We start from the raw sequence: 25,232 nt of genomic DNA, 5'->3' as shown, positions 1-25,232 counted from the left end.
GACAGCTCAGCCCTTCTGGAGCTCCCCCTTTTGTGTTTTATAACACCTAACATCTGCGCTGGAGTTTGCCAACAGGAGGAGCGGGCGAACCTGCTGGCGTCGTGGTGGGACGTCCATATCTCTCGTTTGATAGTGGATTAATTTTTCAACTGCTTCAGCAGCTTCCTCACACTGGAACTCTGGGGTATCCATCCCCACCACAGTGGGAGTTCACTGGGTTTAGTCATGTTTCACCTCCCCTTGTCAGGCAGAATGCCGGGGAAGTAAAACGAGGGATCTGATTGCCTGTAACGGCAGCGTCTTATTCCAGGCATGAGCTGCAGAATCAGCATCCGGATTACGTGTTGCTAACGCTGGCTAAACGAGGGGGGACAGTCTGCAGATTTATCATCCTCTTAAAGTGCTGAAAGGAAAATGCATCCGCTGCAGTGTGCAGAGCCCAGGAAAGCAAGACTCCCTGTTTGAGATTTCAGTTTACAACCCCGGCGAGGTGCAGATGCTGGGCTCTGACATTAGTGCTGCGTGCGTATTCCCTCACTGCTAGCTCGTTAGCACTTACTTTGTCAAAGCGGGGCTGCTACCAGGGTTGCTGCAGCTGTGGCGCACCGCTAATCCATCCCAATGGCTCAACTAAAATACCCATAATTCCTTCTAATCTTGCAGGGATAATGTTTTCAAGGATCTGTTGTGGGGAAGAACAAATCAACTAAAAACAGGGCAGATTCTGATGAGTTAATGAAATCCCGCTGTTGCGGTTCCTGCCTAGCACTAAAGAACCGTTTCATTGTGGTTAACCATAATGAGCTTACCCTAATTCAATTTAATTGCTACTGTAAAACAAAATTCTGTAGCTTGGAACAACATTACCTTTGACTTAAAACATAGTGTTTCACCCTAAAGAATATATATGGATATATGCACCCCATAATGCCACAACGTGGAGGGATTTTCTGTTCTGTTCTGTTGCCAGGGATTAAAATAAGATGTGTAGAACACAGCGGTCCAGTTGAGAGTTAATAATACAATTATTGTTTCGAGGTAAAACATAATGTCTTTCATTTACAGCCTCTTAGTTCGGCTCCTCTGCACAGAGGTGTCGGCGCTTCGAACAATCGCTCACTTTAATGGCGGCCAATGAGGTTGAGTTGAAGGACCTGTTTACAGAGCCACAAAGCTAAAGTTTTATGCACTCTGCACATTTCTTCGATGCCTTAATCACTCCGGCCTGACCTTTGAGGGAAAAAGGAAGACGGCGGAAGCCTTTCAGACGGCTAATGCTCGTTACATCTTCATCCTTCACCGCTCCTTTGTGGCTTTGTCGCACACGTATCCCGAGATGGGCCGCTAAACAATTTAATAGTGAGGCTTACCCGTGCCAAATCTCATATCCATAACTCTTTGTTATAGACCATTACAATGGAAGCGCTCTGTTCGGTTAGCAGAATATGTCCCCGACTCCGCGGGGAATGGGCACGGCAGAGGAGGCTAATGTATTATAATCCTACAGGTCATTCTGATCGTGGTGGGAGGTCCGCGCCGTTTTCCACTGAACATTTTCCTGAATGCGTTCAGAATCTCCCTTCGGTTATATTTGAAGCATCAACCTCATTACGCCGCTGTGCCGTTTCGACAATAAGGAGCCAGTTTCTGGGGAGGATTTGCAGAAGGATTCGTTTGTCAATGCAATTAATTTCTCTGGGTTCAGATGCGGTCGGAAATTGACCTGAAACCAGAGCTGAAAGGCTTTATCAAACATTGACGCGGGGGAAAACAAACTGCCCACAGATCTGTGAAGTTTGCACATTAAAGACAGCAAATAATCATTGGGAACTTTAATGTTGGTTGGAAATAGTTTGCTAGCTTCGTGACTTGAACATCTTGGAAAAAACATATCAAACCACTAACTATGAAGGATGCTAATGTTGTAGCCTGTCTGAGCTCAACAGGCAGCCTGTAATTGCCACCCACCTTTTTAATGCATCCCATTGTTGGCTACAGGAGGATTTCACATACATGGTATTAAAAGCCATCCGTATCACTCTCAGAGAGGCGGAACCCCTGGTGTCACATGACCGCGGTGCCCCAGAGTGAGAAAGTGGCCCTCGTATCACCGTGAGACGTGTAGGATGCGGGGCGGGACGCAAACGCCGATACGTGACGGGCTGGAATGACAACAGATTACTTCCAGGATGGAGGCTGGGAGCGTAAAGGCGTGAAGCTACCGTAGAGAATGCACCAGGGTGGGGGTAAAGTTCAGGATGACCTAAAGCAGCGAGATGCTCGTGCATTTAAAGCCGCGGCGGCGTTCTGCAGGAGTCGAGCATACAAACCGCTCCGTTAGTTGAGGTTGTGATCAATTAAAAGCAGAGAAGAAGGATCGGAGTATAAAACTTGGCTGTGTAGCTTCCCTCTCCGACAATACAAACGCTCCTTTTGTTACTCCATTTGTCAGCCGTGCACATCCAACAACTGCTCTACAACATTAACATATTCATCTTTTGCATGGCGCCAAATGGCTTTTGCTTGTTTTCAATTACAATCAGGCTAAATGATTAATTAGTTCAGCAAGCGGTGGCGTCTTTGTTAGCTGAAGGCGAGGCGGCTTTTACGGTGTATTTATATTGATCCCTGTGGGATCGTCTCCTGCATACGTGACCTCCCAGGAGATCCAAGTGATTCCAGGCTGCCTACAGGACATCTGAACAACTCTTGACTTAGTTACTATTCGTATTCTCTGTTAGAAATCTGGAGATGATGACTGGCTGGGCTTCTGCCCAGCGTACCGTTCAGGGACCTCAATTCATGGATCACATCGGATTGGATAATTCAGTCAAATGAAAATAGGCTCCTCCCCTTCCCAAATAAGAGTTAGCTTTATTTTAGCATTGTTGGCTTCCATTTAAAATGTGTCAAAGCTAAGTGGAAGGAAGTGTCACAGCGTTTTATTATACTTCTGTCGTTAGCATGCACTTAGCTGAGCACTTTTGACCTCACAATAGTCGCACCTGTTCCCTTTTAAGCTAACGTCAGTTGTTGCTTTTGCTCCAAGTGGCAACATCTGGAAGTAGCCAAATGCTTGTGTTCACACCGACACATTTTTCCTGGTGGAAAAATCTGTTTAATCACAGCATTTAATGCTAATCATTGAGCGCTACGATCCATATCAACTCAGACGAGCATGGTTTTTATTATATTTTGCGTAGCCATTTCATGCCGCAGGACAAATAACCGCAGAATAAACAGACAAATGAAATACGGGCTGACAAAGTTTATTTTCCTTCATTTCCTCTGGAAATACATTTTCTGGAAACTTGATAGCAGGATAGAGTGATTACAACATCCTCTAAGCCTGATGGAGGCGCAGCTTCCTGCGTCTGTCTTTAAAGCGCTGTGATAGATCTACTCCAGTAATTACAGAGATAAAAGAGGAGACAGATCAGGGAAAATGTATTTTCGAAAGCAGCTGAGAAGACGAATAGATCAATGAGGACGTATCAATGCGAGAGGATCCGCAGATATATTAAAACAAGTTCATATAAATAATAAAAGTGAGATTCATTTTGATTAAATATGGGCCTAAAAACATGTCTTTTTTTCTGACGCATAGTTCGTGGCCAGTTTTGCTTTGAGGTTCCAATTCCCATGAAAATAAGTGATTCAGCCTCGTATTTCTGAAGTATGTGGCTCACCTGTGACCCTTTCATTTCATCTCAAATGTTAGCTGAGCACAACAAACAATTTGATGACTTTTGATTTAGCTTTTATCTTTTAGCCTTGAAATGCAGGAAAATGGGGCTGAATGAAAGCCATCATGTGCATTTCCATGAAGTCTGGTCCCTTTCTTTCTGTCCAGGCTTTTGTTTTTTATGTGAAAACACTCCATTCAAGGCCTTGTTGATGCTAAGAGGCACAGATTTCTACGCTGCTCAAGGCTCTCAAGTTTCCCAAACTTTTGCTTCCAAAAGTAAAGTGAAGAGAAAATGTCACCTTGTTCCATCAGCGTTCAGGATTAGCAGAATGTAAACCTTCTCATGCACTAGAATAGTGCCGACATCTCCGCCTTCCATGAAAAACAGGACGCAACCCTGCGACACGAGGACTCGAGGCAGCGCTGCCGACTTCTCCGTGGCGTTAAGTCTTTTTTGAGGGGAGGGGGGGGGGTGGGGGGGTTGGAACGAGGAGCAACGGCGGCGCACTTTCTGTCAGAGCAAATCTGTCGGGCCTGAGTGATGACGCCAGCGGATGAAATGAGAATCTTTGGTATTTGGAGTCCCCGGCGCCATCTGTCATTGAGATTCCCGCTTCCTTTCATTATCTCACAAGTGGCAGGTTGGGATGTCTGTCTGTGCTGGGGAAATCTTCCCATGATTCAATGCAATAAAAGGAAGAAGAAATAATGCTGCTTTCGCACTCTGGCTGTTTACTTAAAGCAGCATTTATGTAAATGTTTGGGGAGTAAACGTTGGCATGCGTCAAAATAGAAGCCAAGTCCTGCGTCTCAGCTGACTCAGCCCACTTCCGAACCTTGAACTGTGTGTGTGTGTGTGTGTGTGAAAATACTCATTCTGGTCACAAAACGGGATTTTGCCCTCCTCAACAAAATCGATCGTCATGGAGGGGTTGTGATTCTCCGTCTCGGATGTCATTCATGTTTTAGCATGTCAGGCTGCAACACTTGGACGCTGTCCGTTCATCGTTTCAGATCTACTCTAACCTTAATTAGACTCCCTTCCTTAAACCACTGCTCTCGTCAACGGCGCCGAGAAGTCAAAGCCTTCACGCTGAACTTTTCCTTACCTGGAATCAGGGCGAAGAACAGGGCGCCAATTAAAATGATCTGCGAGCTGAGAGCGCCTGACGTGTCTCACCTGCAGTGATTTTCACCCCATGTGATCCGCAGAGTCACCGTGTTGGATAACGGAAGCCTTCGCATATCCAACGTCACCAGACTGGACGACGGACTCTACACCTGCGTGGCCAGAAACCAGTTTGGAGTGGCGAGCAGCGCCGGCAGCCTCTTGGTGAAAGGTAAAACTTTTCTGTTTTGGCTCATTCAGGGGGTTTTGTTTCCTCTCGTGTTGCAGCTAAAGACGTTGCTTATAATCAGAAGGTAGGAGGGACGTGAGCTAAATAATCAGATCTGTTGAAGGTTCCCGACAGCGCCGCAACCAGCCCTTCATCTAGTTTTCACTCCTAATGAACAGAGAAGCAGAGTTTTCTTTTTTTAAAAAGGCTCTTGTTACCTGAGACACACACTGTCCAATTAGTTGATTGGGAGTGGCTGCAGGAAGCCAGACGTAAGGCTGATTACATTTATGTGCCTCCATGTTTAATTCATACCCCCATTTTTAACACCATGCCTCGCAGCCATGCCTGGGTTTTTCCCCAGGACCTGAGTCCACTGAAAGGGCGCACTTGTGCAGCGTAATGAATTTTCCAGGTCTTTTCTAAAGAGCAGAGTCAACAACAGCACTCTATTAAAATGCCTTTTGGTTATTCCTGCTCTTTTTCTTCTTGTTGGAATTGCAAATGGACCCGCGCCGAAGCTCAATTTTTGGCTTCTCGCACCCCTTCTTTGCACGTCTGAATGGAGCTTTTCCAACCCCCACGTGCGCGGCTGCAGATTTATTAACATTTCACGTGTATGAGATGTTTGTGAGTTCACAGTAGCGGCGCCCGTGTTGCAGCACGTGCTGCGGGTCAACGATCATTCAGGGAAGATCAATCAGGCCTTATTTTCACGTCCCTTCGAGTCCCCTTTCAGATGTCCTCCTCGTTGACTTCACTCCCTCCTCGCCACTTGACGCCGCGGTTCCGTCCCTGTCACTGTTTCGACACACATGAACTCCTTTATGCTCACTTTCAGGTCTTCTCTACGTGGAAAATCGGGGCCGACAGCACACCCCGGCAATTCCTCCCAATCTGAACGCACCATTTTATATACAGGCCTCTTCCGGGCTGTTAGGACAATATTTCCTTCCAGAGGACGGTGGAATCAGAGGGGTTGCGTTCAGAGTGCACTGAAGGGACCGAGAGAGCCAATTTGTGATTTTTCCCTTCCAGCCAGGACGGGAAATGAGGGTGACAGCTTTGCAATCAGAAAGTTTTCTCCCTCATTTCACATCTGAGGGCTCAACTTTCCCAAGACTCACCTGATACCCTCGCCTCTCCTGGAGGGTTATCTTGTTTTGACGCCGCTGAATATAGACCTTCCTGCCCACCGACACGCAGCGTCGCCCCGCTTCCCCATTAGATGCTTATGACACGCACGCATAATTCACCGTGGATCGGCGTTGGGGCCCGGGCTGTATTCAGCGCCGCTGTTGGATCAGACGCCCTGCCGAGGCGGACAAAAGATTATGATGATACGCAGCACGGCGAGGATGCAGAAATAATGCCTTTTTGTCTCGGCACAAGCCAAATTATAGGTTCATGTCTGACCTGCAGTAATGGCTGCTTTCTTCTGTCCCCTCTGCCTGTTTTTTTTCCTCTTCCTCTTCTCAGTTCGGTCCTATATGAAACCATATTCTGATTTATGAAGGCGCTGCACCGCAAACAGGCGGCTAGACGGCAAAGTAATTTAGATTGTTTGACAAATGCCTCGGACGGGGCTTAAAGGAAGACCGGACTTATTTCTGAATGTTCAGGGAAATTAAAAACGGCTCTGCTCCGCGTCTGCAGAACCGACCGCAATCACCAGCCCGGCAGGTCACCTGGACGTCACCGTGGGGGAGAGCATCGTTCTGCCCTGTCAGGTGTCTCATGACCCCACGCTGGAGCTGAAGTTCACCTGGTTCTTCAACGAGCAGCTCATCCATTTTGGAAACCTCTGGGCTTTTTTTGAGAAGGTCGGCGGGGTGAGTGAAGTCATGACGCCGCAGTTCCTGCAAAAAAGAGAGAAACCCGTAGACAGGAAGTTGCATTTCTGACACTGAAACAGTCTAGTCTGCCCTCTTTAGTGTGCTCAGTGTATCCCATAATGCATTGCGAGTCTCTAATGACCTGACCGGAGTGGACACGATGAAGTCACTTTTGAGGCTAACCTTAGCCCCAGTTAGCTCGTGTTGGTTCAGGTTTCCCAGCATTCCCAGCTGTCTTTAACAAATCCTGCTGCTGAGCTTCATTTAACTCACTAATTGAAATGTTTGACCATAAAAAGCTCGAAAGGAAACAGCTGAACGTGACTTTTTAGAGGCAGGCAGAGCCGCAGCTCTGACCTCTTCACCCATAATTATTTCAAATAATACATGAATAAATTAGCTATTTTCAGAGCTTTTTATCAACTTGTCTCTTAAGACTTGTTAGTCACGGTAGCAGCAGCACTAATCAAGGATCTTATTACGGAATGTGTTATCCTTTGACAGTGTAACACTACTATATAATTCTATTTGCAAGGCTAATAATTAATTGTCGTGGGCTTATAATTATGTGTGGCCATGATTCACTATTGAACTTCGTTTTAAAAATAATGAGCTTAATTCTATATTATATAATGTACCTGAGGAAAAATGCCCTGGCTGAGTTTTGTAGCTTAGTCATCAATTTAGCGTTTTATTCTGACCTCCGATGATTTGATTTAAGAGTAAATTGTGCTAACAGGAGCATCTCAGCTCTGACTGTTGTCCTCTTAAGGAGGCATGAAGACGTCCTCTTCCCTCTGTCCCTGGATTTGTCTCTCATAATGTATCAGAGTCCCGCTGACAGTGCAGGTGCATTTCAGGGCCTTTTACCTTATTGTGAAAGTTGAAATTAATGTTTTTTTTACCCTCCGTGGCCTTTTTGCACCAACAGCGTTCATCCGGAGACATCATGATCCGGAACATTCAGCCAAAGCATGCTGGGAAATACACGTGTGCCGTCCAGACAAAGGTGGACAGCGTGTCAATTGCCACGGACGTGGTGGTCAGAGGTAAGTGTGATCCCTGCTGCGTGATGATGGCTGAGGCTGAAGAGTGTAAAGGCTCGGTCGTCACCCGGGTTAAACTTCTTACACGCTGCTTTTGTTCGGCTCAGGTCAGCGAGTACGTTTCTGATACAATCAGCCGTGAATGTGTGGAGGCTGGTGCCTGTGTCCTCGCAACAGAACAGGCAGAGATTTTAGTGAAGAATGCAGAACAGGCAGCAGCTCGGGCTGAACTGGGAAACTACGCAAATGATCCTTAAAATATGCCGTCAAAGACACCGGGGACAGAGAAGCAGAGGAGGAGCTGTTAGCATAGCTTCCAGGAACCCTTTCCACATTTCTAAATAATAATAAAAGGGTACCAGAAACTGTGCAATTTAGTGGTTAGTCCCCACAACAATAGCAAAACACTGGGGCCCTGATGAAAACACAGCTCCTTGGCCTTCTCTCACATCCAGGCGTTTCCCAGATGTTGATGCTGCTGTTACTGGGGCCACAGTGAAGCAGGTGTACAGTTCATTTGTGAGTTGGTCCCCTGGTCAGCTTTCATCCCGAGTGAGGCACCTACCTTTTCCTTCCAGGTCCCCCCGGCCCGCCCGGGGACTGTCGGGTGACCGCGGTGACAGAAAACACCGCGTCAGTGTCCTGGGCACCCGGGGCGGACAACTACAGCCCAATCCTCAGCTACGCCATCCAGGCCAGGACACCCTTCTTCCTCGGGTGGCAGGCCGTCAACACTGGTAGGCTGGTTTTTAAGCTGCAGAGCGATACGGAGGGCACGTCTCACCTGACATCTGCCCTTATCAAGACCACCGATTCACCAGTAGAACCCTGTTTAACAACAAGTAGCTCCCTATTCAAAATGGCGGAGCCTATTGTTGCTCTAGATGCTTCTGGAGGATTTTTGACTAGAATGTTCACAGAATAGCTAAGAAACGAGGGGGCGGCGGCTGGTGTCGCTTCCAGACATCACACATGAACTGTAAAGAAGACCTCATCGGCGCCGCAGGCTCTCGGAGGAGGATCTCGCGGGGCTTCCCTGAACCGCTGTTTCTGCCATGTCTCTCAGTTCCCAAGCTGCTGGGAGGGAAGCAGCTGTCGGCCACCGTCATCGACCTGAATCCCTGGGTGGAGTACGAGTTCAGAGTCCTGGCGACCAACAGCATCGGGACGGGAGAGCCCAGCCGACCGTCCAAGAAGGCCCGCACCAGAGAAACGCGTATGTGTCACAAGCTCTGCTGCCAGGTCCAATTCCAGCACTTTTCTCGAGTACAGAATGTGGACTCAAACTTTTATTTAAGTTAAATAAAACTTTAATGCCGCTTCAGCCCCACGTTAAACATCTCTGTTCCCATCAGGCTGAGCAAACTCTCCATATATTGATTCCAAACTTAAAAAGATACATGAATATTCTAACGGGTCCCACTCTGCTCCGCCAGCTCCAAGGGTGACTCCTGCCAGGGTGAACGGCGGGGGCGGAGGACACTCAGAGCTGGTCATCACTTGGGAGGTAAGGTTTGTCTTTGAGATACGAAAATTTGTGGCCTGCTCACGTCACTCCAGCCTCCTGGGTCGTGTCCTTCCTCTTCAGCCCGTTCCTGAGGAGCTCCAGAGCGGCTCGGGTTTCGGTTACGTGGTGGCTTTCCGCCCTCTGGGGGCGCAAGGTTGGATGCAGGCCGCCGTCACCTCCCCGGAGGCATCGAGATACGTTTTCAAGAACGAAAGCATCCCCCCGTTCTCCCCGTACCAGGTCAAAGTGGGGGTTTACAACAACAGAGGAGAAGGCCCTTTCAGCCCCGTGACCACCATTCACTCCGCTGAGGAAGGTCGGTCACATTTCCAGTACAACACAAACCGGTGGGGACGATTGTTGGTTGAGCGGGACTGACGGCGATGGCGATGGCGATGGCTACGCTAGCGCTGCACCAGGGCGGAGCTCAGCACTAATCTAGCTGAAGCAAAAGCTGCAATGAGTCTCTTATTTGTCCATGCTGAACACTGAAAGCTACAGTGGGAGACTTTTAGTTTCGGTTTTGTTTTTAAAGACGTCCAGGACTGTGGAATTTAAGCTTCCGTTTCAGCTTCTCCTGCTTTTGTTTTGTTTTTTGTTTTTTTTCATGCAAAAATGCTTTTAACATCGTCGGCATTTAGCGAGCAAAGTGACTTGTACTGCATTAATTCTGTAATGTATGTTTTAAGCAAAGCGTGAAGGAGACAAGTTACATGACAGCCACCTGTTTATCAAGTGTAGCTGCTGCGAGGGGGTCAAAATGCTATAAATTCTAGTTAAAATGCATGTCTTTCTGACTGTGTGTGTGTGTGTGTGTGTGTGTGTGGCGTTCAGAGCCCAGCAGAGCTCCAGGGAGGCTGAGAGCGAGGAGTGTTTCCGCGTCCGAGGTGGAGGTCACCTGGAAGCCGCTAGCCTGGAGCAACAGACGCATCCTGGGCTACGAGGTCAGCCAGACTCCATCCTGAACCATCCGATCGTACAAAGAAAGCAGACGACGATCCGGTTTCTTGCACAGCTCCTTATTCAGTCAGACCGGGTTGTGGTGTTGCTGATGATGAATGTTGATAGATATTATATTATATAAATGATTATTATTATTATTGGGGTTGTAGCTGCAGTACTGGAGCGAGAGGCAGAAGCCAGACACCGCCAGTGTCATCAGGACGGTGGGGAATAAAACTTCAGTGCTCATCAGGGACCTGGAGGGCCGGTGCACCTATTACGTGTCCCTGCGGGCCTATAACAGCGCTGGAGTGGGTCCACAGAGCAACACAGTCAATGTCACAACCAAAAAACCACGTAAGCTCTTTTTAATTATGCTGCCGCAAATGACTGTTTCTTTGTGTGTGATGGGTTGGCCCGGCTGGAGGAACGCCGCCCCTGAAGTACTTCACTATTAGAGTGAAGGCAATATTCCCTCCACAACAAACCATGTGGAGGTTACCTGTTTGATAGATGTAATGGATAATTACTACTAATAATCAATTCTAACGGATTTGACAAATGTTACACATATCTTGAGATCTGGGAAACAGCTGTAAACAACTCCAAATGTACCACTGTATGTTTTCTGCTCATTATCCTTTTTATTATCTGTATTTAAAAAACATTTTTTCCAAAGTCAGTTTGCAGGAGCAGACATTTAATGATTTATTATGCTGAAACAGCAATATTTCAAGGTATTCAGGTTTACATTTGGGTTTATTTTAGACACATTATCTTCGGTTCTGGACTGAGCTGTGCGAACAGCAACATCCACATTCTTGCCTCTGAAATCCAGGCGGTCAGACTGTTGCCTCTCTTCAGGTGTGGCTGGATGTGATGAACGTCTATCTTTAGATAAATACATACAATAATACCTGCAAAACATGGACAGGTTCCCAGTTTCTCACCTCTGATGTGGAAAGACGTTGATGTTGTTATACACTTGTTACACACTTATACATCCCCCCGACCCTCAGTGAGATCCAAACATGCTGTTCTCACGCCTCCACATCTAATCCCCCCGCCACTTTTTTGCTCTCAGCTACGGGATCTCAAAAAGTTCTTGATGTTGCTGTTTATTGAGCGGCTTGCTGGTTGCTCCCCTTTCTTCGCAGCGCCCAGTCAAGCACCGGGCAAAATCATGTGGAACACGTCCAACTCCAAGGTGATCCTGAGATGGGACCAGGTGCACGCTCTGGAGAACGAGTCAGAGGTCACAGGATACAAGGTAGAAACGGGGCGAAACGTGGAAGAGGATGAGGAAACAGTCTATTTTAATATAGATTTTGCCAGGAAGGCCTATTTCTGTCTGTTGTAGTGGCATTGTAGCATTAGATCTTTGAAGGTATAACCTTTTGTAACCCAACCACCCACTACCCCCTTTCTTTATACCAGTATGCATTCAGCTTTACACAAAACTCCACAACCTTATGGTTTGTAGCTCAAGGGGGAGTCACACAGCTGAGATAAAGATCTAGATAGGCAGCAGCAACATCAAGAATCCTCCCGTATCTCTGCTCCACCCTGGGTCAGTCCTTGTTAGAGTTCACAGTTTGTGCTAAAGCTCACGCCGCCACCCTTTTTCCACCCCCCGCAGGTGATGTACAGCCAGGACAAACACAGCCGGCCCAGTGTGGTGGAGACCAACAGCACCTCTCTGGAGCTGTCGCTGCCGGTCAACCAGGACTACGTCATCCAGATCAAGCCCTTCAGCGAGGGAGGGGAGGGCAGGAGCAGCCGCCAGATCACCATCCCCAAGATAGCAGGTGGGTTGTGGCGGCGGGGTTTATGATCTGTCAACATCCAAACTTTTTAAAGCATATGTAGAGTTATGATTCCAGTCCTTCTCTGCACCTCATTTCTTCTATCTAAGGCCGTTTCTAAACTCTACTGCTGTAGGTTTTATTGATTATTGTTGAGGTTGATTATTAATGGGACACTCTAGAAATACGTGTAAATATAAAGTCCAAGCTGTTGCTTTAAGATAAACCACTATCTTCTCATATTTCCATCAAATGCTAAAGTGGAGGTTTTTTTTCCTCATTGAAGTTATTGTGTTTAACTGCCTTGGCAGTGAAGTAGAGTCTCTTATCTAAAGACTGAAAATGACTGCATATCCCATCAAACAAAGAAATGGGAAGGAACACGCAAATAATATGTGCAGTGTTTTGTTGTCTGAAAGTGAATATTTCTGTTTTTATACGTCCTTCAATGCTATGCCCACTCTGGTTTTAAACCAGCTGGCAGGCAGGGTGGCAGTGCCATCTAGCGGTACTGTTCGGTATTTACGCCACACGATTTCTTTTATGGCATATATGATCACAGATGTAGAAGAATAATACATTATTAAGCTGATGGACTTGTCTGGATTTCAGGTGCCGTGCCGTTGGGAGCGGCCCAGGGGACCTGTACTTACTCTCTGGTTATCCTGGCGGCGTCCCTCTTCACAGCCATGTTATGACAAACATCTGCAGGAGCTCGCCGCCCGCCAACGGGAGAAACGGCAGGTCAGAGACGACCACGTGATGTCCACTTCCTGCCCTGGCTTAGTATCTCCGCTCTTCTATAAAGATCCGTCCTGCCTTTCAAACAGATTCGCTGAGAGGACCCGGCTCTTCCACGGGCTGTTGTTTTGGAATAATAAGAAGCGTCACTCCGCAGTCTCTTTGATGGTTTTCCTCCGTTTCCTCTCCTGTACTTGGGGGACCAGTGCTTCTAACCTCTGAGGACCGTGGGCAGAGATATGTGTATGCTTCTCTTCTCTGCAGGGCTGCTGTACAGACCTCTGGACCTTTCTCAGATGATGTTTTTTTGGAGGTTTTTTACCTGGTTGTGGAGGAGACTGAAGCCCGTACCCGGCTCATGTGTGTGTGGGTGAATTTATCTGCTAAACCTACATTTAAAAAAGGAAGAAAACAAGAAAAAAAAGTCAAATAAATTTTGGACCGTTTTTAACGCCACCTGGATTGGACTCATGCTTCCGCATCGGCCCACGGTGCATCTCAGACTGTAACCAAAGGTACGGAGCGGAACCGCCTGTTGTATCATTGTGAGAAGACGCAGCGTGCGCACGCCTCGTGCGAATCCCATCGTCAGCAGCCAGCCTGTGTTGAGTAATAGATGTCTTAGCTTCCTCCTTCATCCAAAAGAAGACTCTTCACTCAGCGTCGCCGGGCGCTGGGTGGACGGAATCCTCAGGTCCCAAACGAGCCTTAAGTCTTAGGAGTCTCATCAGTGATGTTCCAGAGATGATTTATTTATTTTCCTCATTGTGTTTCTGGCTCTTCACGCTGCTCCATCAGTAATTAGCTGTATACTATGAGATTTCTCTTGTTCTCCCTGAACTGTCATGGCTCCTGCGCGAGCAGTGAAGGTGGTGGACCTTCAGAGGCTCTACCGACTGGTCAGTGTACGTTGTTTAGGATTTCAGACTGGATCAACTCGCTTTTAATAAACATGGTGACTTCTTATTTCCACGTCTTCCTCTGATGAGCTCGTAAGCTTTATCACCTCATGACTAGGAGGCACTTTTAATCCCTTGGGATTATTTTTATGTCAGATCTGGGCACTAAAGTAGTGAAATTACAGGCCAGGAGATGCTCATATTTTATTATTCTACTAAAAAAATCCCATCATGCATCTGGGATTTGGTTAAAGGTATATGAAATGATGCATCTGATCTTATTCATTTAAGATCGAGAACATGCACATGGAATTTTTCAACTGCATAAAAAGGGTCAAACATGAGGAAAAATAGATGACGAGGGACATGGAGATGAGAAGGCTTTAGGGAAAGATGCAGGGAGGAATGGAGAGGTTTCAACACAAGGGGGCATTGGGAGGTGCACTGGGGGAGACTGATGCAGAGACTGATGGGAAAGAGCACAACAATCCAAAGTGACCTCCAGGAGTGACCATCTAGGAAAGAACCAAAACTCTCCTCTTTTTCTCTCTGTTTTCTTTTTATTTGTTTTAAGGAAATGCAAGTACAATGTACAACGAAGTCACAGCACCAAGCAATGGAGAGCAGGAGAGTTGAAGCTGCTGAGGAGGAGGAGGAGGAGGAGAGCGCTGTACAGAGAGGTGGTCTTCGAGTCAGACCTCTGAACCACAGTCAAGTTTGTGGTTACTCAGTCTGGTGTTAGTGTGCAGAGTTCCATCAACAGGGTAGAGTGGTGCTGTGAGTCTGACTTTAGGCTTCTGAGAGGTTGGGGGTGGGGTGGGGGGGTCAATCTGACCAGGATTCAGCTCAGTTCTGTAAGTACACGGCACCCTCTAGCGGACATTAACGCTCATTGCAACCACAGGAACTACGCATCTCCACAAGTCACCGGACTGCACCAAATGCACAGCACCATTATGCATGGCTGCACGAGTTTCCCTCCCAAACTTTCAGTTTGACACCCACATTCATGACTAATCACGTTATTCTTGAACCCAAACATGACGATCGATGCTCACGCTACGAAAAATGTCAACGGGGATGCAATAATCTAAATGCAGTTTGTGAATTTGGGCAATCCCGGGGGCCCAAATATGGAACGTTGCTTTGAAGAAAGGTAATCTTTGACGCAACCCATCTTTCTTGGCACTTAACTGGGATGAAAGTTCACTTTTTTTTCCCCATAAAAAGTGATGTCATAGAAAATAAGACTCGTACGTGTGCAATTTTAACCGCTACCTTAACCAACACACTTCAGGACAGCATCTAACATTCAAATACCAAATCACACACAATCTAACATGTTCAGATATGTAGCATTTATCTTTTTTTTCTTTTTTTTTAAAAATCATCTGGCACTGTACTGAACTTGGTAGAGAACCTGCAGTCTAAGATTCACAAGGAGAATGAGTCAGCCTCACATTAAATAAGGAAATAAATACATAAATAATCCAAATAAATACTAAAATCAACTGAATACAGCCAACTAGACCTACACCTGCTACTGTTTATGGGGGCATTCTAATGAAAACACATCATATGCTTCATATTTTCCACTTTGGAGCCAGAATTTGTTTCTTTTTCTGACATTCTCATTAATCAATCGGTGTCCTGCCAAAATGCGACCAACCATGCAAACGTTCCTTTAGCTGATAAATCTCTGAAGCCTCTGAAGTTTGAAGTTTCTACCTCCGTTTTGTTTGGAAACCTGGGAGAGAAGCGAGCCGACTGAAGCGACAGGAGGAACCAAAATAATACAGCAGGTTTCTGATATGTTGGAGTGTCTGAAGCCCAGACGCACAAATTCTGTCATGACGTCACAACTCATCTATCCTTGCATACAGGAAGTGGGCACACACACACACACACACACACACTGTAAAGTACTCCTGACAGCAGTAAAACCTTTGAGACAGAGAGAGAGGGAAGTACTGTGATTTGGTTTGGTTCCAAAAACTGAAAGGATTCCTCTCTCTTCTCACCGAACGCTGCCACGTTCTACAGAACTGGAAGATACGCGTATGGATTTATGATCAAACTCTGGTAGGTGGATTCATTCCCAACGTGCGTCTTATTGGCGTCGGTTTGATCTTTGAGGCGTGAGGAGTTTGAATACTGAGGCACTCGGAGGTTTGCAGGGGCTCAGAGGTGTAATCGCTGTCATTGCTCCACGTGTTTGGGTTTCTGGTGGCGCCGAGCCAACTGAAGATGAGACGTGTCTTCCAAACTGTCAGGGACGGAAATCTAAATAAAGGAAAACTCTTGGCTGTGTTTTGTGAACAAGGGCACGGTAAAAGCTCCACAGGCTGTTCATCAGAAAGTGGCGATTTTATTAACTGGGGACGATGACGCTTCTTGTCCAAAGGGGGGCGCTCGCGTGTCAGGAAATCAGGACTGCGGGTGAGGAAGCAGAGAAAAGCTTTGGTCAAAGGCTGAAAACTTTACTGAATCGTTCGGAGCGACGAAGGCGCCATACCTCTGACGCACCGTGGCGATCCTCGGTGGATTCCGTTTCCCTGACAACAATCGCCTTGGTCACCTGCATGTCGGGATGCTGCTGCTTCGCTTCCTGTATTGCAATAGCCAGAGCCTGATGGAGAGCGAAGATGGACAGTCAGAATATACCTCTAAGCGTGCAGGTGGCGTACGCCCGTACCTGCTCCTGGTCCACGTCGTCGTCCCCTGTGATTATGATCCTCTTCTCGATCCGCGTCTCTGAGTAACCTCCCTTCACCGTCTGCAACACAAACACACGTTTCCTTCAACCAGTGGGACTCAGGAAGGAGCCAGATGTAGCTCCGCCCTCTCCTCTACCTTGGTAACGTGCGTGGTTGCCGATGTGACGTTTTCAGCAACGAGGATGGGCGAACCCGCCGACTCTCTGCTTAAACTGCTGACGTGAACCTGACAGGAAAAGACTTGGTATTCGAGGAGAGAGGGGGGGTCTGAGTTGCAACCCTGTTTGTACTCACGGGGGAGACGGTCTGTCGGGTAGAGTAGGAAACCTCACTCATAGCCGTGATGCCATGATCCTGAAACAGAAGCCCCCCCCACACCCAGTGTGACCAACGCGCCTCTTCTGTGTCCGTGTGATGAGCGGACCTACCGGATCCGTGAACTCCACGATAGTGGTGGTGACCTCCGACCCGTTGGCCTGCGTCTCCGTCCTCACGTCCGTCTTCCTGACCGCCGGCGTTGGCATGACGTCGCTGGCCTCCCTGCTCAGCGGCGCGTAGGCGGCGATGCGGCCGGTCTCGCGGTCTACGGAGGACGACACCGGCACCGACCTCTTTGGTTTCCTTGGTACTGCCGGCTGGAAAAAAGATCAAAAAAGATCAAACGGTTGAAACCTGAACCTCCTTTCGCCTTTCCTTCAATTCAAAGTACAGACAACCAGTAAGTCTCAGTGGCCCAGCATAACATCCCCGTTTAGCCAAGAAATGTGTAAACATCTGCTGAGGATCTCCTGGGAGCATTTTAAGAGCTTTAAGTGTTTTACAGCTCATCAATAACGTTTGATATGCATCACTTAGCCTGATGTGCGTGAATGAAATGAGCTCAGTGCAGCAACAACCTTCGGCTGGTTTTTACTGAAATGATAAATAATCACCGATTAGGACTCATAAAGTGTGATGATGTCACCATAGTAATCATTGTGACGTTTACACCCCCCCTCCCGTAGATAAATTCACTGCATATCTTTTTTTCCCATCATAGTAACAGTAAACAGCGGAACACGCCAACACGCCAGGGGTGTGAACGCCACACAGAAACCTTCATCAGTCATCATCCGTGATAAAACTCAGCCATTATTCCAGACGGATGCAGCCTCAGTTGCTGTTGTTTGTGGAAAATCATTTGCCGGCGATCTTTTATATCCCGAGATGAAAGAGAATAGTTTCTTCATGTGTATTTTTAGGGGATCAAAAATAGTCGCTCCCGTTTTCCTGAATAACTCTAATGACAGGAGCGGAGACCGTACCTGTCCTTCGGGACGTTTGACCTCCGTTCGGACCTCTTCTGCGCCGGCGTGCTTGGCCGGAGGGCTCCTGCTGGCTCCTCTGGCGGCGGGCGCCGTTGTCAGAGGGGGAGGGACTTCAGGTGGTCCCTGCGGCTGGAGGAAGTCGATGCTGAAGCACAGGCCCCCGTCGGGGGAGAGATTCCTGTCCCCCAGCTCCGACATGCCCCTGGAGAACTCCTCCATGCCCGTCTGCAGGTCGGTGAGGACGGTGAAGTCCACCTCAGCCTCCAGGCTGGACGTGGAGCTGACGGTGATGCTGGAGCACTTCCGCTCGATGCCCAGGTGGGCTTCCTTCAGGTACAGCGTGTCGTGGTCCTGATCGTCCTCCGAGACGGAGCCCAGGCGTTTTTCCCATGGCTCCTTCTGTGGAGGGAAACATTTAGCGCTTAATTTGTTTCGCTAAATGAGCTTTTAGCAAAGACAGAGGCTAAAAGCAGGCAAAGGGTTCAACGTAACGACTCACTGAGGCGTCACTGAGCGGCTCTTCGTGGATGGCTGGCGTGGGCGGCGTCTCCTACAGAGGGGAAACAACATTCTGGCGTCACTACAAGACGTTACAGATGACAGCTGAGCTCTTTTTGCCGCTGCTGCCACATGCTGCCGCGGCGTCGCACACGACTGAAATGAAGAGTTATTAAACACATTATAGCAGTAATCTAATTAACTTGTGTTATTAGGAGCGCTTCACCTCTTCGCCTGCCGTTAATACCAGCGCTCGTATCAGACACATGCACCTCCAGCTAGCTTCGTAGGTTAACCTCGCTGAATGGTTGTGACTGTAATGGTGATGTCGTGCACTGAAACCTCCCTTTCAGGAAGCAGGGATTCATATTCGTCAATGCACCATATGAATTCCGGAGCCTTGAGGAGCGTTTGGCAGCTCTGCAGCCTGTCATTACGTCTGATCGCCTTTCTTTGTTTTCTGCTGCAGAGGTGTCAAGCAGGGCGCGCGGCTCCGGCGCTCTTTTCAGCCATTTAGGGAAGCGCCGACGTTTGGTTGGTGGTTTCAAAGGAAAATGGTGGGAAACGGGCAGCAGCGTTTATCCCATGAGGGAGCTGGGAGGAGGTCGGATGTTAACGTGGCAGGTTAGGTGGGATAAAACGGGATGTCTGAGGCTTTGTGATCTGGCCAATGACCAAGCGGATGTCAAGTGCTGCTGACAGGAAGGACGGAAAGCAAAAAGCTCTCCGGGCCAATGATGCAATGCGGAGGAAGGTGAACTTTTGCTTTCTCGTACGCAGCCGCATGAGTTCAGGGGTGCGCGTGCGATCGGCTTTCAGATGATGTCGCCCGAAGCTCATGCAGTGTTTTGACAATGGTTGGCTTTCCCCATGATGGACAAACGGGGCTTTACCGCTCGCTTCCTCTTGGACGTCTCCTGACCGGCCGACCGGTGGTGGATGTGGCTGTTGTCCATGTTGGTGTGACGGTCGAGAGACCAGTGCGTTTTCAGTGGGAGGCTCCTGGGAGGGGCCGTCGGGACTTTGGAGCAGCAGAAGAGAACGTCTTTAAAATCGGAGCCGTAGAAGGTCTCACCTCCTCTCTGGCTCGGACTTTGTCCCACTGGACCCCTGAAATGCTGCTCTTCACAGTCTTGATCCTCCCTTCCTGCCTGCCATGATCCGTCTTTCAATTGGGTCACGTTCACTTCGGGGACTCCTCTATCAGACCAGATCTGGGCGGGACTCACATCTTTATTCAGAGACTTCTTGGATCTCTGTGGCTTGAGAGGAACTATTTTGGTGACCTCAGATTGCAAGTTCCCTGTTTTGTTGTCGTTTTCTGGCTCTAGAGGGAACGGCTTGTTTGTTTTCCAAATCTCGAAATCCCTCTTGCTGCTGGCAGTTTCAGTCCCACTTCCCCGAGGGAGAGAATCCACAAACAGCGGGGCATCAAAGGTCCGGGAAGGAATATTCTGCTCGTGTTGACGATGTCTAACATCGCTGTCGACAAACACAGAGCTCTGTTTGCCGGGCGAGGGGCTGTATCCATTCTCGTGAACAGCGTTCCAGTCGAAGGCCTCAGTTGCGAGTGGAAGTTTTAAATTTATTTCCTGCATGGCTGACGTTGCACGCACTGTTTTTATAACGTTAGCCGGCGTTTGGTGATTTTTCCCGTTGGCTTGGGTCCAGGACGCCACAGAGAGCACGTCTTTACCCTCAGAGCCACGTTTTCCCGATTCAGAGCAAGTGTGTGGTGGGCTTTCAAAAGCATCCCGCGTGTCATTCGATCTGGCATCAGCGGCCGCCTATGTTGACATAGAGTAGACAATTGTGTTAGCGGAGCTACGAGACTGCTCGTCCGTTATTTATCGTAGAATCCGAGGGAAAACTACAAACGAAGCGCAGTCTTTTTCCTGTTTCCCTGCTTTTTTTCCCTAATAAAAGCGAGATTTTGAAGGTTTCATGAGATCGAGCGATAAGGTGCGAGATAAAAAACACGATAGATGAAACAGGCATCACAAGAATGATCAACTAAATATTGGATTCAATGTGTTAAACAATGATTTGCCAAATATCACGAATTGAATCTTACTGTTCCAACTTTTTTAGAAAAATGTTCAATCAAAGTAAAATATTTTTTCTATTCATTCTGACATGAAACAGGCGTCCCTGAAGCTGAAATCGCACCAGTTTAATTAAGTATTTCATTGGCTGTCAAATAAAACCATAAAATAGCAACAGATATATTAGGTTATCGGTTTTAACTTTATTTCTGCTTTCTTCTCCCACAAATCTAGGAAAAAAACCCAAATAAATAATTTTAAGTCATAGTCAGTGCTTCCATATTTTTCTGAAAACTAATAAATAATAACAACCTGTCAAGTTAGATTTTTAACTGTAATTAAAACCATAACATTTTCTAGCATATGTATTAGCATTAGCAGGCTAATCCTTCTGTTTTTGTTTGATTTCACAGCCACATTTTTCACAGATAGCTAATTTGGAGCTCACTCTGGGAGCAGATGGTGCTCTTACTGGTTTTCTTTCGGGGGTTCCTCCAGGAGGGGTAGCTGAGGAGGGGCGCTTCTCCCTCGGGGCCTTCTTGCTATTGGGTTGCTTCAGTGCCCTCTTCAGCTCATTGATGCTGGCCTGATGCTTCTGCAGAACATCTTCTGGCTTGTCCAAGAACTGCTGCTCACACAGTGAGAAGAAGACACTCAGACCAGCAGCAGTTACAAAAAGATACTGGGAATAGTGTTTACGACAAAAGAACAAAGGTCTCAGTGTTCTATAAGTCTAAACGTAAGGAACAGCAGAGAAGAAGACACAGTCAAGCATGAGGACCACACACAGCACATGCAGGCAGTACCTCCTGTTTGGGCCGAAGGGCGACGGCATCCTGGATGAGATGGCGTTGGGGGGGGTGAGGGAAGTGGAGGAGGCGGGGAAGGGGAGAGGAAGGGGGTGGGTTTGGCGTGCAGAGACAGAGGGAAAGTGCTGCGGGTGAGTCAAAACTGTAGGCGGCCAGAGGGACAGACAGACAGAGAATCAGTCGACTCAATCAAGGCTTTTCACTGAGTCGAAGACGGGGACAATCTGACAATTAACGCGGACGTTTATTGAGCAGGAAAAACAGCGTGGAGGGGGGGATTATCCCCAGTCTTCTTTGTCCAATGATTTGACCACATTCCAATGGCACACATCAAACCCTTCACAGCTAAAGATTTCCTGCAGGGCTAAAAATCAGAGCTACACACTCAGCACATTCACATGCACAGCTTACACATGCTGTGCTCAATATTGGACTTTGGCATCGGAATCTGTTCTTCGGCCCTGTTTACATGCAACGTTGAAAAAAAATGTCCACCTCCTCAACACTAGGTGGCGATAAGCGTCTTTTCGGCAGGTTAAAATGGCCCCTTTTCTGGTTGAGACATAAACAACTGGAATCAGGTGGCAGACCAGATGAGGAGAAGAACTCTATATGCTGACGCCGGCTTTCTTGAGGGTTGTGAAGCGTTCATTGTGTAGTTAAATTCTGATTAAGGCGTATACATGTGATGGAAAAACAATCTCCAATCGCATTAACAGAGTATCTTCATCAGATACGGAGAGCACCAATATCACTCGCACTAAAGCACCTACATGCGCAATCATTTGTTTTTTGAGCTCGGCCCGTAGGGGGCGGGGCTAAGAAGTGGAGGGTTCTTGGTTCAAGTCTCAGTTGTGGGACTTCAGAGAAGTGTCATTGTGCAAGGTGCTGAACCCCTAACGGGTCACACAGGGCGCTGCAATGAGCTAGCGTTGCTTCCAGGGGTGTATCCACCTTCACCCATATGTCAGCTGGGCTGGGCCCCAGCACATCACCTCGCACGCGACCCCAAATTGGTCAAAAAAAAGAGAGAACACAATTTGATTATGTCTTTTGTTCACAATCGAACAAAAGACATATGTTTGTAAAAATAATCAAACCGAAACTGGTTGACACGTTCAGAATTTTAGCAGCTTCTTTAACGGCTACTAGTGAAATTTAGTGGCTTTGATGCCCAAATCTATTTAAACTTAAATATCAAAGATACGAAAGACCGCATGCAAGTTTTTAGTCAATTCCCTGTATGATTTTCTTGTTTAATTAAAGAAGAATTACTAAAAAAGAGCAACACTGCAGACCCGGCGACGGCACCACTGGGGACCCCCAACAGTTCACTGAATCGTGAAGCGCGCCGTCTGCTTCAAAGCAAACAACCCCCTCTCGTGTTTGGCCGCGACGCTGTTTGAGATGCAGCCCGCGTGTCGACGATTACATAAAAATCTGCAAATGCTGCTTTATCTCACGTGCTTAGGAGGATTAGGCTAATACGCTGTTAAAGACAGTCAACGATCTGAAGCTCCAGTCAGGAAGCGCTCCTGGATTACTCCCAGGGGAACGCTGGACAACGTGACTTGAAAAGGCGCTCATGTTCCCCCTCTGAGGGTGTGTTTGTGTACAGATGGACGGGGAAAACGTCCGCAAACCCAGACAGACGGCGAAGGTGAAAATACCTCCAACTTTGAGTCTACGGGAGAGCCCGCGTCCTCGCCCTGCGAGAGGAGAGGGGACGAGGACGACAGAGAGGTCAGAGAGAAAAGAGCTGACGTTAGTAAAGAGTGTTAGATTTACAGAACAGTCACAGCCCGGGTGGAGGTTAAAAAAACGTCTGATGCTGAGACTGTAGCAGGATTCTTATGAAATGTTAAGAGGAGCGGACTTAATCTGGGATAAGACTGGAGAGAAGCAGCAGAGAGGGAGGAAAGAAGCAAAGTTATTACCATGAGAGAGAGAGATGAGGTCTGACGCTTCGATAATGAGGCAACTCTCTAATTCTGCTCCAGAAAATTATGGGTTTTGCTTTTTAAATAATCCGATCCAGTTGGGTTTTCATGGCCTGGCTCCAGGGTGCTTTGGTGCAGGGACCTACCTTGACCTCCAAAGTCTTGGTGGGCGGCGAAATGTCCCTTTGATCCTGCTCTTCGGCTTGGTGATGCTCCAGCTCCTGATCGATGGACTGATCCGGGTCCAGGTAATGTTCGTGATCCAGGTCCAGGCTGCCCTCCTGGTCCAGGTCTTCTCTGGACATGAACTGCGTGCGGCTGCTGGAGCTCCGCTGGGACAGCTGGTCCATGCTGTCGGCCAGGGTCAGGGCTGGGGTCCGGGGTGAGGTCAAAGGGGGAGTTAGAAATCTGGGTGGTGCTGATTGACTGCGATCAGCGACGTGAACGAGGGCCCGGGCTTTTACCTCCGTCGGTGCTCCGGGGCAGCATGTGCCTCTTGCTCACGGACCGTTCAAACTGCGGCGCAGGTCTATCGATCAGAGCGCTGGCCTGTCTGGTCTGGGCTTGGGTCCGCCCGCTGTAGCGGAACTTGGAGCCAATCACCAGGAAACCTTTGGGAGGGGGCTCCGGGGAAACCAACCTACAGGAAGTTTTCATTTACCACCACAAATACTCACAACATAACTTTTACTGCCCCCTAATGCCCCCCAAAAGAACTGTGAGGCAGGTATTATTAATATTAGTAGTAGTAGCAGTAGTAGAAAGAGTATCATTACTATCACCTCCACAGGGTTAGGGGTTAGGAACTAGTAGAAGCAACCCAGACAACAAACTAGTGGTGGTTCTGGGGGTGCAAAGGGGTAAAAAAAACCAACCGTGGGTCTGTGCGAGTCCGGGCCTACCTGAAGAAGGTGTGGTGCTCAATGCAGACCTTCCACAGTCGCTTCGAGGCCCGGTGGTTGGGCAGCTTGAAGCCAATGGTGCTCTCAAACTGTTCGTACTTATCGGCAGTGGGATGAGGTGGTGCAGGAGGAGTTGAGGAGGTAGGAAAAACAAAAGGATAGTGAAGGGAGTGCAGGGAAAGGTGGAGGTATGGTGGAAGGGGTGGGGGCGGGGTCATCCACAGCGATACAAAATAAACATCCTATGTTCAGCAAATATGTGCGTGTATCCTAGCACCACATCGGGCAGAGTCTCTAACCGCTACAGATGAACCTCTGCAGATCACATGTTCAGTTAGCGTGTACAGAAAATAAGCACCGTGGAATCGATAGGCTGTTAGCGCGAGGACAGGCCTTTAAACATTCAAACCGTAGGCACACAGGAGACTAAGACCATTTTCACAAAGCAATCCAAGTTCAGAATAAATAGTGATGCCAGCAGTGCTAGAGACAGAATGCTAATGATGTTAGCGTTACTATGTTGATGCAAAGAATCCAGCGAAAACAGTAACGAGCTCGGCGAGGCTTCAACATTAAGATTCTTGATGAAAGAGCAACTCCTCCTGACTGGCTAATCCGCTTCAAATCTCTCCAGAGCACGAGAGAAGGATGAGAAGAATAAATCGTGACATATCATCCTCAAATTCATCTGGCGGGGATATAAAAAGCTCTCCTTCAAGTGTCAAATGGTTTGGAGGAGTGCTTTCATCAAACTGGGAGATATCGTAAGTTTTTTCTGGGAGTTAAATTAGGTGTTTTTTTTTAGCAGCGGTAAACTTTGTCAGGGGCTGGTGAGGCAAGCGTGCGTGCAAGAATGGAGAGACGTAAACAGAAAGGGGCATGAAATCACCTGATCTAGGTTTGGGTTTACCTCGCCGGGGCGGATCTTAATGTAGAAGTTGCTTCTCTTGTAGGAGATCTTGAGGATTTTTGGCCAAGCGAATCGATTGATCCTGAGGCGGTCTCTGTAGATGAGCAGCCCGTTAGCGCTAACGCCGAGCATGATGTCGATCCCTTCTGAATCCTGGACAAAGAGACCACATTCAAGGTCTGGACCAAGTACGAGATAAGGTTCTGCCTCCGTACCTTAGCGTGATGCAGATCCACCCCGTACATGGAGAGTTTCTTGGCATTTTCTAGGAAGCTCAGATCCGCCTCTGCTGGACTCATTCCCC

At 47.9% G+C, this 25,232-nt stretch overlaps 2 protein-coding genes across 15 annotated transcripts in view; one reads left to right on the top strand and one right to left on the bottom strand.

Moving 5' to 3' along the window:
* The window catches only part of cntn3a.1 (contactin 3a, tandem duplicate 1), a 54,268-nt gene extending 40,401 nt beyond the window's left edge, over positions 1–13,867 (top strand). The window contains exons 12-24 of one of the 2 annotated variants that reach the window (XM_057040384.1): positions 4,901–5,028; positions 6,682–6,857; positions 7,792–7,909; positions 8,485–8,643; positions 8,973–9,122; positions 9,343–9,413; positions 9,495–9,729; positions 10,248–10,357; positions 10,526–10,712; positions 11,513–11,625; positions 11,995–12,163; positions 12,773–12,904; positions 12,991–13,867. In XM_057040384.1, coding sequence (XP_056896364.1) covers positions 4,901–5,028; positions 6,682–6,857; positions 7,792–7,909; positions 8,485–8,643; positions 8,973–9,122; positions 9,343–9,413; positions 9,495–9,729; positions 10,248–10,357; positions 10,526–10,712; positions 11,513–11,625; positions 11,995–12,163; positions 12,773–12,858 — 1,702 coding nt within the window. In that variant the 3' untranslated portion in view covers positions 12,859–12,904; positions 12,991–13,867. Of the gene's footprint in view, positions 1–4,900; positions 5,029–6,681; positions 6,858–7,791; positions 7,910–8,484; positions 8,644–8,972; positions 9,123–9,342; positions 9,414–9,494; positions 9,730–10,247; positions 10,358–10,525; positions 10,713–11,512; positions 11,626–11,994; positions 12,164–12,772 lie in introns of both variants that reach the window. The other variant, XM_057040383.1, reaches the window with a different exon arrangement.
* A 473-nt stretch (positions 13,868–14,340) lies between these two features.
* Positions 14,341–25,232, bottom strand: part of si:dkey-178k16.1 (band 4.1-like protein 1) — a 29,262-nt gene continuing 18,370 nt past the window's right edge. For 5 of the 13 annotated variants that reach the window (XM_057040376.1, XM_057040372.1, XM_057040369.1 and 2 more), the window contains 17 exons: positions 25,144–25,231; positions 24,908–25,081; positions 24,019–24,116; positions 23,581–23,756; positions 23,263–23,486; positions 22,847–22,885; positions 21,174–21,203; positions 20,840–20,995; positions 19,216–20,109; positions 18,324–18,374; positions 17,822–18,223; positions 16,946–17,152; positions 16,812–16,871; positions 16,654–16,743; positions 16,496–16,576; positions 16,316–16,429; positions 14,341–16,233 (listed from right to left, as the gene is read on the bottom strand). In XM_057040376.1, coding sequence (XP_056896356.1) covers positions 16,228–16,233; positions 16,316–16,429; positions 16,496–16,576; positions 16,654–16,743; positions 16,812–16,871; positions 16,946–17,152; positions 17,822–18,223; positions 18,324–18,374; positions 19,216–20,109; positions 20,840–20,995; positions 21,174–21,203; positions 22,847–22,885; positions 23,263–23,486; positions 23,581–23,756; positions 24,019–24,116; positions 24,908–25,081; positions 25,144–25,231 — 2,890 coding nt within the window. In that variant the 3' untranslated portion in view covers positions 14,341–16,227. Of the gene's footprint in view, positions 16,234–16,315; positions 16,430–16,495; positions 16,577–16,653; positions 16,744–16,811; positions 16,872–16,945; positions 17,153–17,821; positions 18,224–18,323; positions 18,375–19,215; positions 20,110–20,815; positions 20,996–21,173; positions 21,204–22,846; positions 22,886–23,262; positions 23,487–23,580; positions 23,757–24,018; positions 24,117–24,907; positions 25,082–25,143; position 25,232 lie in introns of all 13 variants that reach the window. The other 8 variants (XM_057040370.1, XM_057040374.1, XM_057040371.1 and 5 more) reach the window with 8 other exon arrangements.

Source organism: Takifugu flavidus, chromosome 8 (assembly GCF_003711565.1).
Source record: "Takifugu flavidus isolate HTHZ2018 chromosome 8, ASM371156v2, whole genome shotgun sequence".
Classification (NCBI taxonomy): Eukaryota; Metazoa; Chordata; class Actinopteri; order Tetraodontiformes; family Tetraodontidae; genus Takifugu; species Takifugu flavidus.
Note: the sequence above shows the minus strand (reverse complement) of the source record. Positions and strands in the feature narration are given on the sequence as shown.